Here is a 16,951-nt window from a genome sequence, read left to right as displayed (position 1 = left end):
GTATTATGCTTTCACTATATAATCCTTTTTACAAAATTTTTAAATGCTGTCAACACACAACATAATATATCTGATAGCAATGTAGCATTGTGATAACACATCACTGGTGTATAATATACTTTTAATTGTTACAATTAATGATCAATGACAAAACTAAATTTAAACATCATTACATCAATGTACAATATTACTACACGGAAAATAGTGTATTTTATTTGTGTAAAACATTTATTAATTGTAATCTAATATTAAAAAATTTATAAATATTTCAAAACTTAATGCCACCCACCAAAAATATAATTCAGAACCACTATAAATTGCCATTAAAAAAATAGTTGTAAAATTAACCAATTACATAATTTTATGACCAAAAAAAAAATGTAGCTAGCTATTTTATATATTTCCTCTGCAAGGATAAGTTCAATATTTTTCTATCCAAGAAACATGTTTATGATTCATAGAATTTCTTTGCAAAGGAAAAATATCAAGTAACATTTTAGCTATATTTTTTTATTTTCAATTTTCTTCCATCTCTAATGTGTAAGGTAAGAATGCATGTTTTAAATTTAATACGATATTAAGTACGAATATTTCGTACCTTAAAAACTCTTAACTTAATGTTGAATTCACTACTAAAAAATTATTATTATTAATTTTCCATGGCGTCTGCAATAAAATTCCATACACTATTACTGCATCGCTAAATTTAGTAGTGGTACAACAATGACTCAATAAAAAAGATGTTTAATTTATATTTTAAATGGATGGGTGGCTGAAGTTCTGTTGTTTCTAGTTTCAAATAATTAATAGAATTAGAGCTATGGTTTTTTTAGTCTTTCAAAAATAATTATAAAGATTATCCAAACCAAAATATCTTGTCTTATTAAGCAATGTGTACTAAATAAATATTATTTATTATTTATTACAAATTGCAATGAAAGCTGTTGCAATTTATTGTAATATAATGCATATATTTTATGATATTTCATTGTATTTGATGAATTGCTAATAAATAGGAATAAGGATGTATTTGTTAATGATTAATTATGGTCAATGGGGATATTATAATTAAATATAAAATGTAATATATATATAATATATACATTACACTATTAGTTAAAATTCCTTTTGTTGTAAAATCTCAAATAAACATGAAAAAAATATATTTTTTTATATAAACCTATATAAAATAATCTATTTATTTTGTTTATACATTTTTTTGTTATCATTAAAAATATTATTTTCCTGAAACTTAGAAACTGTTAAAATTTTCATTAATTTTATGTTACAATCAGTGATGGGATCTATAATTATGCTGCTGGTCTTATATTTAATAAAATAAGGATTATCTGAGCAATTTTTTAATTATATTTGTGATAATTCCTCCTCTTGTTAACATAGCTACAATAACTACATATACCATTATTTATAATTATATTTGTTTGTGATTAATTTATACTCAACAAATAACTGTAAATAAAAACAAGCATTTCCAATTCTTTACTCATATTATATTTATTTTGTTTTTTTCTGAAATTAAATACGAAGACATACATTTTACATTTGAAAATAAATAAACTATTTTAAGCTTGAGGATGTCTTAAGTATTCAGTGTTAAAGTAAACAATAGTTATAGTTATATCATCTCTAAATGATCTAGAAATATTTTTGGGCAAATTTAGTAATTGAGATAATTTAGCATGTTCAACACCATACTCTGAACCTCCTAATGCATTACGTATTAAATGTGTACATGCATTTGCATCAACTGGTTTTCGTTTTAAACTGTCTCTTCTTTGTAAAAGTAAATTATTTATATCACTTAATTTCATATTTTTTCTTGGTAATTTAAGTGGTGTCAGGGTAACTTTTCCACTCATGTGTTCTCCAACCAATCGAACAACCTAAAATTTTAAAATTATTACTTTAGTTACACTTTTACCTTTAAAAATTAATACTGAGTAGTTTTTGAATTTTTATAAGTAAGTAATTGTTGGTGTTATCCTTAAAATTGTAAAACAATGATGTTGTAGATTTAAATATAAATAAAATACCATACATAAACAAAACTCTATATTACCTGTAACGGAGACATAAAATCCCACAAACCATCTGTAGCAAGTATTAGAAATTTATCTCTAGGTTGAAGATGATGATGGGCAACTTGAGGTTTAGCAGTTAAATATGGAGGTGTATAGTAAAAAGGGGGTATTGCATTTTCACCCAATTTAGGAACAATGTGTTCTATTAACATTTCTCTTGACCATTTATACCTAATATTTTAAATATTATCAAATAAAAGATAATGCAACGCACATATTATAATACAACTAAAGATATTTCGTAATAATATCATTTCTAATTTACTTAAAATTTAACAACCTTAAATCTCCAAAAGCTCTCAAGGGTGCTAACTGACCAAGAAGCCTTTCATATTTTATAACTGTGTCTTTTTCATTTGATGGATGTTCAGAAATCACTCGATGAAGTTCATTTAAATTATCCGTATTATGTTCTTCAACCATAACCTAGTTAAACATAAAACTATAATATATTTTAAGGAATATAAAGAATAAAAATATATTGGTCTACTTTAGCTATCCATGTATTGTCGTCAGTATATACTCCAACTACTGCCAAACAATCTCCAGTTGAAGCAACATGTAAATGAGGACCGTCAATGTGAGCAACACATGCTACAGATCCAGACAATCCAACATTTAATGTCAAATTATCAACTTCACTATTGATATTTAATCTTGCTTCAGACATAATATCTTCGTCAAGTTGCAAAAATGCTTTTTCTAATGCATCTTTCATTTTAAACTGGTGTTCTTGGCGTTCATTTATTAATTTAAGTACATATGACTTTAAACTTTGGGCATATAAAGTTTTTAATTCAGCAACCAAATCAAATGTCTCATTACGCATTTCAACAAGTCGATTACCAGATTCTAGATATTCTAAAAGTAATGGCTTGGGCAAAAGACTTACACAAATATAATCAAACAAACGTTTGGTAATTACATGTGAACAGCTTGCACCACCATGTCCATCAAACACTCCAAACAACATACCTAAAAATGTATAATAATAAATATTAATTTAATTTGAAGTCTTTGATATTAAACTTATGGATATAGCATTACTATCCTTTACTAAACACACACTTTTTAGGCACCATAATGGAGAGAAAATATGACTATTGCAGAAGCTTTTGAGCAATAAAGAAAAGTTCACTTTAACAAGAGTAAAAAGAAGTACAATAATATTGCAGTTAACAATGGTATCAGTTATATTAGCTAACAGATCTTCAAAACACATATGTATCTTAAATTAGTAAATCACATTTTATTATAAATAGAAAATAATAAAATAATATATATAATACTACGACTTCATAAAAATTACTCTCGTTCTAATATAGTTATATCAGTATATTAATTAAATGCATTGCAGTATGAATATACAATCAATAAAAAGTTAATTTTAAATTAAATTTAAGATATTAATAATAAATTGTTGAGTTATAAATCAACTACTATGAGCACCAATATAGATGTTACCTATTAGTCTTATTAATTTTATGAGAAGATTGTATACTGTAATTTAGCTGTTATAAATTTAGAGCTTAAAACCTGATTTTAAAATGTTTATAATCAGCACTTAAAACTTGTTTTTGACACAAAAACTACAACTGAAATCTAAAGCTTTAAAACCATATTCAAAACTTATAAACAATATATTCAAACATACCAACCAGATGTCAAAAGGCATTTTGCTTCAGCACGAGCATCTTCAATTGGAGCATTTGATTCCAGTTGATTTGTTTCATATGCTTTAACAGATCCCAAATTATGTTCAAATTCATAAATATGTTCTTTAGAGCTTAAAATCGCTGTCACCTACAATTATATAAATAATTAAAGTAATAGGATAGTAGGTATTCTAAAATTAGAAAAATAATACTTCTTGAGGTGTGATTTTTCTGGCTACAGCAGACCTATGTATACATTTTGAATGTAATTGAAACTTGAATATATTTTTAATGCCCAATAAACACACGTTATTAGTGTAAAAATTAATAGACATGGTCAACCAAATCAACAGGCAACAGCAATAATAAAAGCTATGAATTAATTTTTAAACGTTCATTCATCGATCCTCAGAATTATTAAAAATGTTATCCAATTCCAAAAAGTATCACACTATCACGAAATACGAATTCACGAGATAACGTAAGAGTAGAGAAAAGTGATAAGGTGATACCACTTCAATAAATTTGTTGCGCCAATATTTACGGTTTATTAATCCACCAGGTAGCAGCACAATTCACACGAAGACCAACTAATTTTTTTTTTTATAGGTACCTTCTTTACAAGTGTTGTTTTTACAAGATTTTAGACTGTGCTTTAATGCTTGTTAATGATTGAATGATGTATTTTTTTTGTGACTATATGCCTACGCGATGACTGATGATGAGTCGATTAATTGCTTTGATCTTCTTCAACTTCGAGGGTGATTTCTGATAGTAAAAATTGATGTAATTCGTATTTTTAAGAGTTAGGTTATTTTTCAAAATAATCGAGAAAACAAATAAAAATTATGAAAAACAGAAATTTTTACAAATAACCATTTTTAGAAAATGTATGATAGAGTAAAGTGCTTAAAAAACTAATTAAGTGTTTAATAGGTTATTCATTTAACAATTAAATACCTAATATCGAAAATCACAATTTTTTTATGAACAAACATTAAAAATGCAATATAAATTTCAAACTTGAAAAAATCTCGACAATTTAAAAATAATTTTGTTAGTTACATTTTATTTCAAGTTAAGCAGCGATTGCCAATTATAACTGTACTTGATTTTTTAGTGTATTTATTTATTTCGTTGATTTTTCCTTCTTATAGTTGACTATAATTAATGCATCTCAACTTTCATTTAACATTTATTTTAATTAAAAAATATCAAAATTATGTGACAAAGGTTATGGGCAATGTCCATCAATGCGAACATTGAACGATTTCAATAACGACAGCTTAAATCCAAAACATAATAATATTTTTTAATAGTGGGTAATTGTAGGATAAGTAAATCTAGCTAATCTAGGTATATTGTAGGACTAATGTAGGTATATAGATCTCATTTAACGTGTATTATTATAATACAATATATTATATTTTATAATTGTGTTAAAGATGAAAAACAAAAGTCGCAAAATATTCAAAATATCTATGGCAAGCACGTATTAGAAGAAAAAACTAAAAACTGTTGATAATTTTTCGGAATTATAAAACCTTAAATTTTACCTTAAAAACCTAAAGTTAAAAATCTTTCTTATATAATAAAATAGACAATATCATGTTATATACTATATACATTATACATTTATATTTTATACATTACGGAGTAATCAAGCGAGATATATCTCGGTATACGGGAATGATGGCTTCCACAACTCGGCTTGTACGAACACATAATATTATATTCAAAGACGAACAGGCCAAGTGGTAACTGGTAATAGTCCTATTGTGGGCCTCGGGTTTTTTATACCCACGGAGCTGAAACATATAAATGTATAAACTTTATACCAAAATAATATAATAATGACTATTAAAATAAATCTATTTAGGCATATTATAAAATACCATAATATAAAATGTTTGTAAATATAAATATTGCCACTATAGTTGTTTAAGCATAGTTCCAGATTTGAGCCCCAAAACCTTACTGTGCCTGTTGTACAAATAGGTATCATATTTTTTTAAAACTGGCTTATAATTTATATTCTAATAATCTAATCCGAACAAATGTTATAACAAGTAGGTATCGTAGTTATGAGGACTTGACGAAATTGACGTTAGAAAATTAAAATAAGTTTATGGGCATATTATCTGGTAATGGACAACAATGCAACATAGTATTTTAGAAAAATAGTGAACAAAATATTAAATAATTAAATTAAATCATGCTTGTGTAATTAAATGTAATATAAAATAATAGGCCAAAAGTATGTTGAATTAATTTACCAATAATATCTTATTATTTTGGTATACAATAAATTCAATTGCTAAATCGTATTGATATTTTTTTAACGTTCTTATATCTTATACTAATACTGTGTCAGGTGAAAACGACCACTAATTATTTGCGATGAATGCCAAACTTCATTGACTGCTTAATAATTTGCTTTTTTAAGTCAAATAAGTAATAAAATTTGGTATCATAATTAGAACTAAGTCTTAGGTACATGTATTTACTATTACTTTAAACATATACACATTTTATTTTATTTTTTATTTGGAAAGTCATTAGTTCATGATAATATAGTCGACCATCGTGTATTCGTGGCTTTAATTTGATAGCCTCATAAAAAGGATGTAATATAATATGTACTAATATGTAAAGTCCTATGGTGTATAATAGCCAGGTAATATACATGAAAACTATAACTATCTAGTCTATACTACGATAATAATCATTGATTATAGAAATTAAAATACTAAATAGCAGAATAAGTAATAATATAGAATTTTTGTTCTTAATCAATGGCCAATATACTATAGAAAGATAGTATAATGTGTAATGACATCTAGCGGTATAGTAGGGCTGTCCGTCAATCGTTATCGTTAAATTTAGAACTAACGATCATCCACTCTACCACGTGATAACTCCAGTAGAGCGTTAAAGTATATTAACAGTTAATCGACTGCTATATCTCGTGAGGGCCTGAGAGGTGCAGAAAGGAGGATGGAACCAGCTGTGTGGATGCCATGTGTTGGATCCAGGGTCTGTGTGACCCCCCGCTGGAGAACATCAATGAGGTATGAGGATGGCATCTTTCAGCGCCTTCCGTAGAACTTTTTTTTATTCTATTTTATGATGTAAAATTGTATTTATTAAATTTATCATCTAGACAAAATTTGTATTCTAATACTTATCAAAAATAATTTTAACTGTTTTTTTTTTTTTCAAAAAACGATTATTATTGTAAGAATAACATAACATTTTGACCTTTTGTTCTATTAATAATAAATTAGGTACTTATGGACATCTCGTATCAAATGTTCAATCATTTCAACTCATAATTAATGACAAATTACCAACAGGTACGAGATACATACCTATCTATAAATAAAAAATACGAGCGAGTGTGTGAGCCCAGCCCTCTATTTTACACTCTGAGAAAGTAAAACTTCTTTCACGAGTAATAGGGCCCGTGAAATTATAAGTGAATTAGGAAGAGAGTGAGAAAATTAAATCGACGCCTTAATCCACTCGGCCACTCCGTCCCCCAGTTAACATTAATTTATATATATATATTGTATAGTATATTGTATATACCATATTTGTTTATTTGTGTACCTACTCATAATATAAACCGTTTAAATAATAACGGCGCGCCTTGTTATATAATATACTGTACAGAGTACATACATATATAGACATAATATAATATATGTTTCTATCGCACTTTTACACACACACATCCATACACCATATTATATGCTGTTTCATTTTTCGTGAGTCCAGGCACGGATTGAAAATGTGAAAAGTTTGGGCTAGCGTTCACTACTCGATAATGGGGCTTATAAATATAAATTTTTGCGTTACAAAAAAAAAATAATAATAATAATTTGTTGATAAATGATAAATATTGAAATACGTGATAAGAGTTAATAGGCTGTCTCAAGAAAAGTTAAAATCATTTCTTTTTTTAATGTTTGTATAGTAATAGAGATATTTTGAATAATTTTAGTAAACAATAACACTTCTAATTTCTATAATGGACATTATAATTTGTCAAAAAAGCAACACAATGAAAAATCTGTTGTCATTATTATAAAATAAACAATGCGAAGTACAATAAAAAAATTATTTATTTTAAATATTATTTAGCAATTGTATATAATATGACATTTTTTTAATAATACGATTTCTATAATATAATAATATAATAATAATATAATTTTTAATTTTTTAATTTTACGTATTAGTTACCAATTTTATATGACTTTTTAAATAAAATAATAAGATCAATAATATAAAAATATAATTTTTAGTTTAGCGAGCAATGATTTCTCTTCGATCAATTGTCGTTTGCGAGCAATTGTATTTCGATTAATAGTTTTAGAGCAATTGACGGAATACCCAAATAATTAACACATTTTAAAACAGTTATCGCATTAAAACTGCCACAATTAGCAAAAAAAAATTTTAGAGGGGGTGGACCACCCTTCCAATCCTCCATAGTTATAATTTTATAATTTTAAGTAGTGGTGGTTGAGGGCTACTTTAGTTGTTGTCCTCGGGCCCGTTTTTCTTGCCAATCCAGTCCTGTTCGTGACGATTTTTTTCCACCCATACCTCAAGAAAAAAATTTTACTTCAAAAATTCAATATATTCTGGATTGGAGGGAACAACACTTCAAACTAAATTACACGATCTTTCTAATAAAAGTAAAAGTCTGATAAATCTATGACAAATTAATACAGTACCTATTTTTACTATTGAGCATTTGGGAGAAAACGTTTAACTTGATATTTTTAAAAATCAACATTACTTAGTTGCTTCAAATATGCCTCAACCCCTTTTATTGACGTCGAAGTATTAAGTATCTCAGTGACTAGGTATTTAAAAATGTGTTGATGGATAAACGTCGTACCTAGCTTCACTAAAGCAAAACTGGATATAGGATATGTATAGTACGGTTATTCGTTTTGATAATAAATAAAACGTAAAAAAATATACTTATTACATTAATTTAAAATACCATTCTTGTAATGTTTAAATATAAGTAAGTAAGTACCAATATTAATATTTAATATTGTAAATGTAAAAATGTTAAATGTAAATCATTAATTTTTCTTGCATATTTGTTGCATCTTGTATATATTTACGATTTAAACTGCATAAAGAAAGTGACAGTGAGTACCGACTTTTTAGAGTTTAGACTATAATATTAAAGTGATGGCTACACCGTTTTATCTCCATGGTGATTAAAAGATAATATGAAAACGGCGTCACCTTATCTTCAGCAGCTGTATTCTGCTTTTTTGAGCCTCAACTCGTTCTAGCTTGATCCTTGATTTGTATTTCCCTCCATAGTCCGTGGACTATTTTTTTGCATAACTTTGCTATAAGCGTCAAGCGGCTTTAATGATAAGGCATTCATATCCTCTTTCCATTTATCCAATTTTTCAGTCCATTCAATCTATCATTGGGCTAAACGTACTATTGGAAATTTGGAAATAGTCATTACATTATAATAACAGATTATAGAAGCACAGACAGCAAAAACAGAATACAATATATTGGTTGCAAATTGTTTTTTTGTTGATTAATCATTTATTTTAGTCTACAATAGGCATACAAAAGAAATTATAGGTAGGTGTATAATTTTATTTTTATTCATCTTAGCTGTTGCCTGTTGTGTAAATAGCTTTAAAAATGTAAACTGTTTTATGATTGCTTTCGATGTAATAAATTATTTTTTATTTTTTTTCTCACCTAATAAGCATAGGTTCGGCACTAATCGTTTTAGTAATATGTATATTATGGTTTTTCTATTTTTATAAGGTATTTAATAATTAATATATTCTTTTAGGAACTGGAATAAAAGTTTCTTTCATAACTTTATATCAAGCAGGCGAGCAAGAAACATTATCATTAAATAAATCAAATTTAATTAGTTATTCACTAATATAGATTTAAAAACATAATAATAACAATGAAAGATTCAGTGATGATTCATGGAGCTGGTGGTATCCCAGACAAATCATGGAAACCACAATTTGGAATTATTGAAACTTCGTAAGAATAATAATTATATTAATAAAAATACTTATGAATTTTCACTTACTACTATTAATTTTAGAATGGGTCAAATAACTATTGAACTGTACTGGGATCATGCTCCAGAGACTTGCCGTAATTTTGCAGAACTTTGTAGACGTGGTTATTATAATAATACAAAATTTCATAGAATTATTCGTAATTTTATGATTCAAGGTAAGAATTTAATATCTTGAAATTAAGACAGTTCATTTTCCAATATTTTCTCTTAATTAAGCTTAATGAATGTTTGCAAATAAGTAAAGCATAGAATAGGTTTGAAATTATGTTCATTTTTATTTCTACAATATTTATAAATTTAGGTATTTTGCATAAAATTAAAAATTGTTTATTATTTTCAATTTTGTTCTTAATTTAAATGAAAATTTAATTACTTCTTAATATTACAGAGTTATACTAAAAATAATGTTTTAATTAGAATTTTTTCAATATTATTAACAAATGTGTACATTATTCATATTGTTTGTATGTATGTACGAACTGAGAGCCAATAGTATTCAGTGCTACTAAAGTAAATTATTGTGACCATGATATACTTAAAAATTTAAATTTAAATGCAGTCTTTGTGCTTTAAAATATACATACCTAACCTAACCTATGAATTATTATTTATAGAGCTATTTTATTACCACCTGCCTTTTACTTATCTGGCGCAATTTTTTTTAACAAGTTATGAAACATTATTAGCGCATAGTAAAATATGCTAAATACTTGAATAGTTATTACTTATTAGACATTAAAATTTTTTATTAAAATAAAAATAACTTAAAATTTGGGGAAATGCATGCATTTAAGTATTTATTAAATGTGCCTATGCTTTGAATAATTTCACAATATATCTATGATTATAATACTTAACCTTTTAAGTATACTGGGTATAGCTTAATATAGATTATATTAATTCACTTATTGTTAGTACAATTAATTACATATAGTACATGTTGGCAAACATTAATGAATACTAATTTTCTTATAGATTTTTTATCATATTAAATTATTAAACTGAATATACATAAAATTATAATTTAACTATAATAATTAAACTTTTGTTTGTTTTAGGTGGTGATCCTACTGGCACTGGCAGAGGAGGTACATCAATTTATGGTACTCATTTTGATGATGAAATTCATGATGACCTTAGACACACAGGTTAAATTTTTAAAACTGTTATATATTCAAATAAATATTGTTCATTAAACATTTTTAATTTTATAATTCAATCTATGTTTAATGTATTATTGAACGATTTTAGGAGCAGGTATTTTGTCAATGGCTAATTCAGGACCTAATACAAATGGTTCACAATTTTTCATTACATTAGCACCAACTCAGTGGCTTGATAAAAAACATACAATATTCGGTAAATATATAATCTAATACTATAAGAGAATCATCTTAAATTTTATAGGAACAGTAAAAAAAAAAAACTATAAGTATTTACTTGTTGGAAATAACTAAATAGTTCTTATTTGGTTATAGTGTTACACATTAAAATCAAATATAAAAACTGAATATAATTACAACTGTTCAAGTTAATAAGCTTATAAAAGTTTTAAAAATATATTTTTTAAATTTAAAATTTTAAAAAAAATAGCTAATTTATGAGTAACGACATGTTAACCATAACACATGCTCATAGATAGTTTAAAGGTAGGTGTAAAAATGTAAAATCTACGCAATATTAAAATTATTTTTATTTTTTAAATGTTATAATTTATAATCTAATATTTGGAATATTAACTATCACATTTTAAGTATGAATCACTTGAATTTATATGTAATATATGATAATTTTTTTGTATTTTTAATAGGTCGTGTTCATTCCGGTATGAATGTTGTCAAAAGAATGGGCATGGTAGAGACGGATAAAAATGATAGACCTGTCGATGATGTAAAAATATTAAGGGGTGGAATAAATATGTAATTACATAATGAATTCATCTATATTTACAAGACAAAACTTGACTAAAATATTATAATGTATTCTCTAATCATTACAAATTTGATAATATATTTTAGTTTTTTTATTAAGATATTAAGTTATGATAATTATATTAATATTTTTTTTATGTTTCAAACCAATTGAGGAGCATTAAACCAATATACAATTTAATGGTTTTGGTTTTTTTTTTTTATTTTTTAGTTTTGAGGAAAAATTAATACAATAATAGTTCCTATTATTAATTAATAGAGGTTATAAAGTCAGTATTTTATTAAAATATACTATCCACTTTTTTCTTCGCTCAACATATTTCTATCAATGGTTTCTACTGCTGCTAATCATGGATCAGCGTTGGTAGTAGGGACCGTTAGATTGTCACCAACCTGTGATTGTCACTTGTACACATCTATTATCTTTAAATATGCTAATAATTAACTTGGCCATAAACTTAGTACTTCAATATTAATCATGACCATTCAGTACATACAGTCAACTAGTGATATAACAAAGCTTGAATACCTAAAGAAAAATGAAATGTTTTTTTTTCCTTTCAATATTATGAAGATATTTGGACAAAGCTTTTGTAATATAACAAATTTTTACAATTTTGGATCTTGATATTGCTAATTTTTAGTTTTTATATGTATAAGATAAATGTTTGTTTGTGTATAATGACTACGAATAAAATATAACTTATAAATAAATAGCTTGATATTATGGAGTTTGTTTTGATGATTATCATCAGATAAAATTCATTATATTAACCTAACCCTTTCTAGGTAAACTTCTAGAAAAACTAATACTTAAAAGGCTATTACCTTACATTTTTACAAACCAGATACTACCAGATTCGCAATTTGGTTTTCGCTCAGCGCATAGCACAATACACCAAATACATAGGTTAGTTGACGCAATCTCGTGTACTTTAGAAAAAAGTATTATTGCACTTGTGCTTTTCTTGACATTAGCCAAGCGTTTGATAGAGTTTGGTATGAAGGATTACTTTTAAAATTAAGAAAATTCCTCTGCCCCTGTTTATTTTTATTGATTAAATCCTATTTAAGTGATCGTCATTTCCAAATCCGGTTTGGATCCTCAGTATCCAAAATTAAGAAAATCTTAGCTAGAGTTCCCCAAGGTGTAATTCTTTCTCCTATTCTTTTTAATATACAGTGGAACCTCGATAACTCGAATCGATTGGAAGCGAAAAAAAATTCAAGTTATCGAAAATTTGACTTACAGAAAAAATATAAAATATATATTGTAAGGCATTCCTTCGAGTTATCGAAAATTCGACTTATAGAGGTTCGATTTATTGATTTATTGAGGTTCCACTGTATTTACCTCTGATCAGCCTATCTCCCAAAATACTAGTGTAGCCGATTATGCGGATGACAAAGCCATCATATCAATTGACAAAAATTCTCTAACTGCCTCAATAAATCTCCAAACTCATCTCAACCTAATGTGTGAATGGTACACTGATTGGTGCATTAAACCTAATCCCTTATAAGTCAATACACACAACATTCACTCTAAGCCACTCCATTTGTCCTAATGTCTATTTACACAGCATTCTTATTCCCGCATCTAATACAGTTAGATATCTAAGACTTAACTTGGATAAGCGCCTAACTTGGAATAGCCATATCCGTATTAAGACTTGCCTTAAACGCCCGTCTTCGCAGACTACGAACTTTACTCATAAATAATAAACACACTGAACTAAAAGTTAAGGTTCTTATGTATAAATCATTACTTAAACCTTTATGGGCATAATATGGTCTCCAATTATGGGGTACTGTAAAAGTATCCAATACCTACCAATAAAATTCAACAATTTCAGAATATTGCCCTTAGAAAAATAACAAATGCTCCACCCTTTGTTTCTAATTACAATTTACATAAAGACCTATCAACTAAAAAGGTGACAGAAGAAGCTACACAATTCTACAAAAAATTTTACACCCGTCTACAAACACACCATAACCCACTCTTTGAAAATCTGTCCACCCGAGAAACTGGTGCCGTGACTTGTTAAAAAACTAATCTGAAAAAAAAGAAATAGAAAAAAAAAATGCTTATATAAATTATATAATTAGATAATCGAAAAACTCCCTATCAAGTGGCACTAGTGGGTGGCTTCTTGTCAAGTACTGACTACTCATGTTATTTAAAGCCGTTATCACATATGCTGATTGTGCAACAATTGTACAGATTGTTTATATTATTATATATAAATAAACAAAAAAAATTATATATTTCAATAAAAATCAAAAATAGATCTTCATGCTGACTTACATTATTTACAGACATGATATTGACCACACTGTATTTTGTAACATTTTAAATTTGGAAAACACTATTGACTGGGCTTTTGTACCCCTTGTTTTTTGTTTAATTTTACAGAAAACAACTAAGGTACTTAGCAGTACTGCCAGTACCTAAGAATTATTATGTGGTACTAAATTAGGAATATAAGTGTAATTGCCTTATTAATTTGTATTTTATCAATATTTTAGGGTAAAAAATAATTAATTATGCTATATATAAAGGTATTTTAGAGGATAAGTCTTTACAATTATTAATAAAATTAAATCTAGTTTTATCTAATTTTTATAAGAAGTGTATTAAGTTTTTCATGAATTTTATAAATATACATTATTTATAATTCCTATAAGGCTATGCTCTTGCTCTTACAAAGTTCTATATCCAATAAAAACAAATATTGATTCAAACGTTTTAGGTTTCTCATTCTTTGGTTTTAGGTTTGATTACAGTATTAAAAAATTACAAAATTCAATCTTCACAAGAAAAGCATGTTATAATTTATAAAGTTATATTTATTATAATTCAATAATAATTTATCATTTATAAGTAGGTAACTAATACATTTATGAAAATGGAACAAATGAGTAGATATCTATAATTAGCATCATAAGGAAAAATTATTATTTAATCATTATTAATAAATACTTACAATGAATTACAAAATAATAAATATCATCTATTTCTAACATAAATACTCTATTGGATAACTTAACAATGCATGATAAAAAGTGAGCACTCAAGTCTCAAATTATTATTTACTCTAGAGCTTAATTCAATGTATGTGACAGAAGACTACCACATGAGCTACAAATTTAAAAAATGCATATAATAAATTTCTTTTTATACATCTAGTACCAGACAATACTTTTGAAAACTATTATACAGATGAATCATGAATTGAAAAATTATTTGAATTGGATGTGCATATCAAACTATCCTACTAGTTGTAAATTTGGCATCATAATATCTTACTTATCTATTTTATCATACTCTATTTATGATTAATACTTAATAGATTAAATATTTTATCTTATATAGTTTTATTTACTATATAATATCGATGACCCAAGGGCGATAATTGTGTTTAGATCAAGGTGGATATATAGAGGTGTAAACACTTCGACATTTCGCATTTCGATAATCAATTGATTGAAAAATGTACACCATTGGTGATGTGGTTTCCACCAGAAGCGCTGCCTACTCGATGAAGGCTCAAAATGTTCATATTCGACATATTCCTTTACGAAAATAATATGATGCACAATAGTTGCAAAGCTATACAAATATGATTTATGAATTAAATTTAAATAATAAGTAACTTAGATAGATTTTAATTAACATAAATCTATCTTCAATAATACAATTATTGTTATTGTTAATTACCCGCATTTTTCGAGGGAAATAATGTTTTGTGGAGCAGATATAGACATGCTGCCTACTTGTGTTATAATTAAAAATTACCATTTATTGATTATTGTAACCATTTTCATATTAAATATAAATTAAAGTAATGGCTAATTTATTATTTCCTTGATTTGCTACCTATCCTTAGTCTCTTTGTCATGATATGTTTATTTTTGTAAAAATATATTATACTTATAATAACTAAAAATAAATAGAATAATTCTATGTATGGCATATTATTGAAAATACTAGGTAGGTATTACTAAAATATATATTTTAAATACTAAGTATTACTGTATATATTTAAAATATTATTATTCAATAGAAATATCTATTAAATTGATGTGTATAATAACCATAGACCTTATACTCTCTTATACTCTTATACTGAGTATAAGGTCTATGATAATAACAGTATTCACATCTTATTATACAAGTGTACTCTTTCTGAAGTTATTCATTTAAGTAAAATATAAACTATATCATGATATTATATAATATATATATTTTATCATGAATTATATTATGGCATGAAGTCCATAGCCTCTGTAAACCCTAAATAATATACTAAATAATAAGCAAAATAAAAAATGCTAAAATGCATTACGTGCCATAGAAACTGTAGTCGTTTTAGTTTTAAGCCCTCATCGGGTAGTCAGCGCTCCCGGTGGCAGTTACAAGTGGTGTACTTTTTTCGGCCCACTATCATAATGGTACACCTCTATATATCCACCTTGGCTTAGATCATTATTTATTAAGTTTTTAATTTCATTATCAGAAAGGATTTAATAAGAAAAATATCTAAAATCGCGGGAATTTTGGCGTTAGTGTGGCAGTGTTCACCTATCACCTTCGTGTTTACAATTATTTATAATGTAGAGTCTTGGCAAGACCGTTTTGCCACAGGATTATTATTAATTAATATTAATTTTTCTGTGGTATGGTCATACTTTCATGTATTATTACCACTACCACTTACCAAACCATACCACCTGTAAATATATTAAATATATATATGTTTACAGGACGGTACTATATGGCTAAATATTTATCAAACATTTAACACACCTGAAAAGTGAAAACAGGGTTGCTGTTTTACAAATTATTTCTCTTCTTTACGGAAAAAAAATGTTTATAGAATAATAATATCATAGGTCATAGTTTCATTTCACATTTTAATATTTTAAAACAAAATAATTTTATTATGACATAAGGTCATAATATATTATATTTAAATTCAACTATTTTAATCGTGTAATACGTAGTATTATAATAATTTGTATTACGTAGTTTTGCTTCGACTTAAAACCGCAAAAAACATCTACGCGAGAACCGAATTGTTATATTTAGTTAGACGTCACATCTTAATTCCTCGTAACTATAAACTTTTGCATAGAAAATTAGATAATCGATAA

The 16,951-nt window shown here is 26.3% G+C and overlaps 2 protein-coding genes across 3 annotated transcripts; one reads left to right on the top strand and one right to left on the bottom strand.

The window, feature by feature from the left end:
* Nucleotides 1-1,496: 1,496 nt before the first annotated feature.
* LOC114126067 (pyruvate dehydrogenase [acetyl-transferring]-phosphatase 1, mitochondrial) lies at nucleotides 1,497-4,209 on the bottom strand. 2 transcript variants are annotated; one of them, XM_027989941.2, is made up of 6 exons: nucleotides 3,970-4,209; nucleotides 3,761-3,905; nucleotides 2,593-3,077; nucleotides 2,383-2,528; nucleotides 2,081-2,273; nucleotides 1,497-1,904 (listed from the first exon to the last, which is right to left on the bottom strand). In XM_027989941.2, the coding sequence occupies exons 1-6, from the start codon at nucleotides 4,090-4,092 to the stop codon at nucleotides 1,584-1,586; spliced, it is 1,413 nt and encodes a 470-aa protein (XP_027845742.1). In that variant the 5' UTR covers nucleotides 4,093-4,209; the 3' UTR covers nucleotides 1,497-1,583. The 2 variants fall into 2 exon arrangements, with proteins under 2 accessions (XP_027845742.1, XP_027845743.1); XM_027989942.2 differs by lacking the exon at nucleotides 3,970-4,209 and having other exon boundaries at nucleotides 3,757-3,901.
* Nucleotides 4,210-9,006: 4,797 nt separating this feature from the next.
* LOC114126076 (peptidyl-prolyl cis-trans isomerase-like 1) lies at nucleotides 9,007-11,972 on the top strand. The gene is made up of 6 exons (XM_027989955.2): nucleotides 9,007-9,391; nucleotides 9,612-9,817; nucleotides 9,882-10,015; nucleotides 10,919-11,008; nucleotides 11,112-11,219; nucleotides 11,671-11,972. Exons 2-6 carry the CDS (start codon nucleotides 9,735-9,737, stop codon nucleotides 11,781-11,783), a joined length of 528 nt encoding a protein of 175 aa, XP_027845756.1. The 5' UTR covers nucleotides 9,007-9,391; nucleotides 9,612-9,734; the 3' UTR covers nucleotides 11,784-11,972.
* Nucleotides 11,973-16,951: the final 4,979 nt, after the last annotated feature.

Source organism: Aphis gossypii, chromosome 2 (assembly GCF_020184175.1).
Source record: "Aphis gossypii isolate Hap1 chromosome 2, ASM2018417v2, whole genome shotgun sequence".
Taxonomy (NCBI): domain Eukaryota; kingdom Metazoa; phylum Arthropoda; class Insecta; order Hemiptera; family Aphididae; genus Aphis; species Aphis gossypii.
Note: the sequence above shows the minus strand (reverse complement) of the source record. Positions and strands in the feature narration are given on the sequence as shown.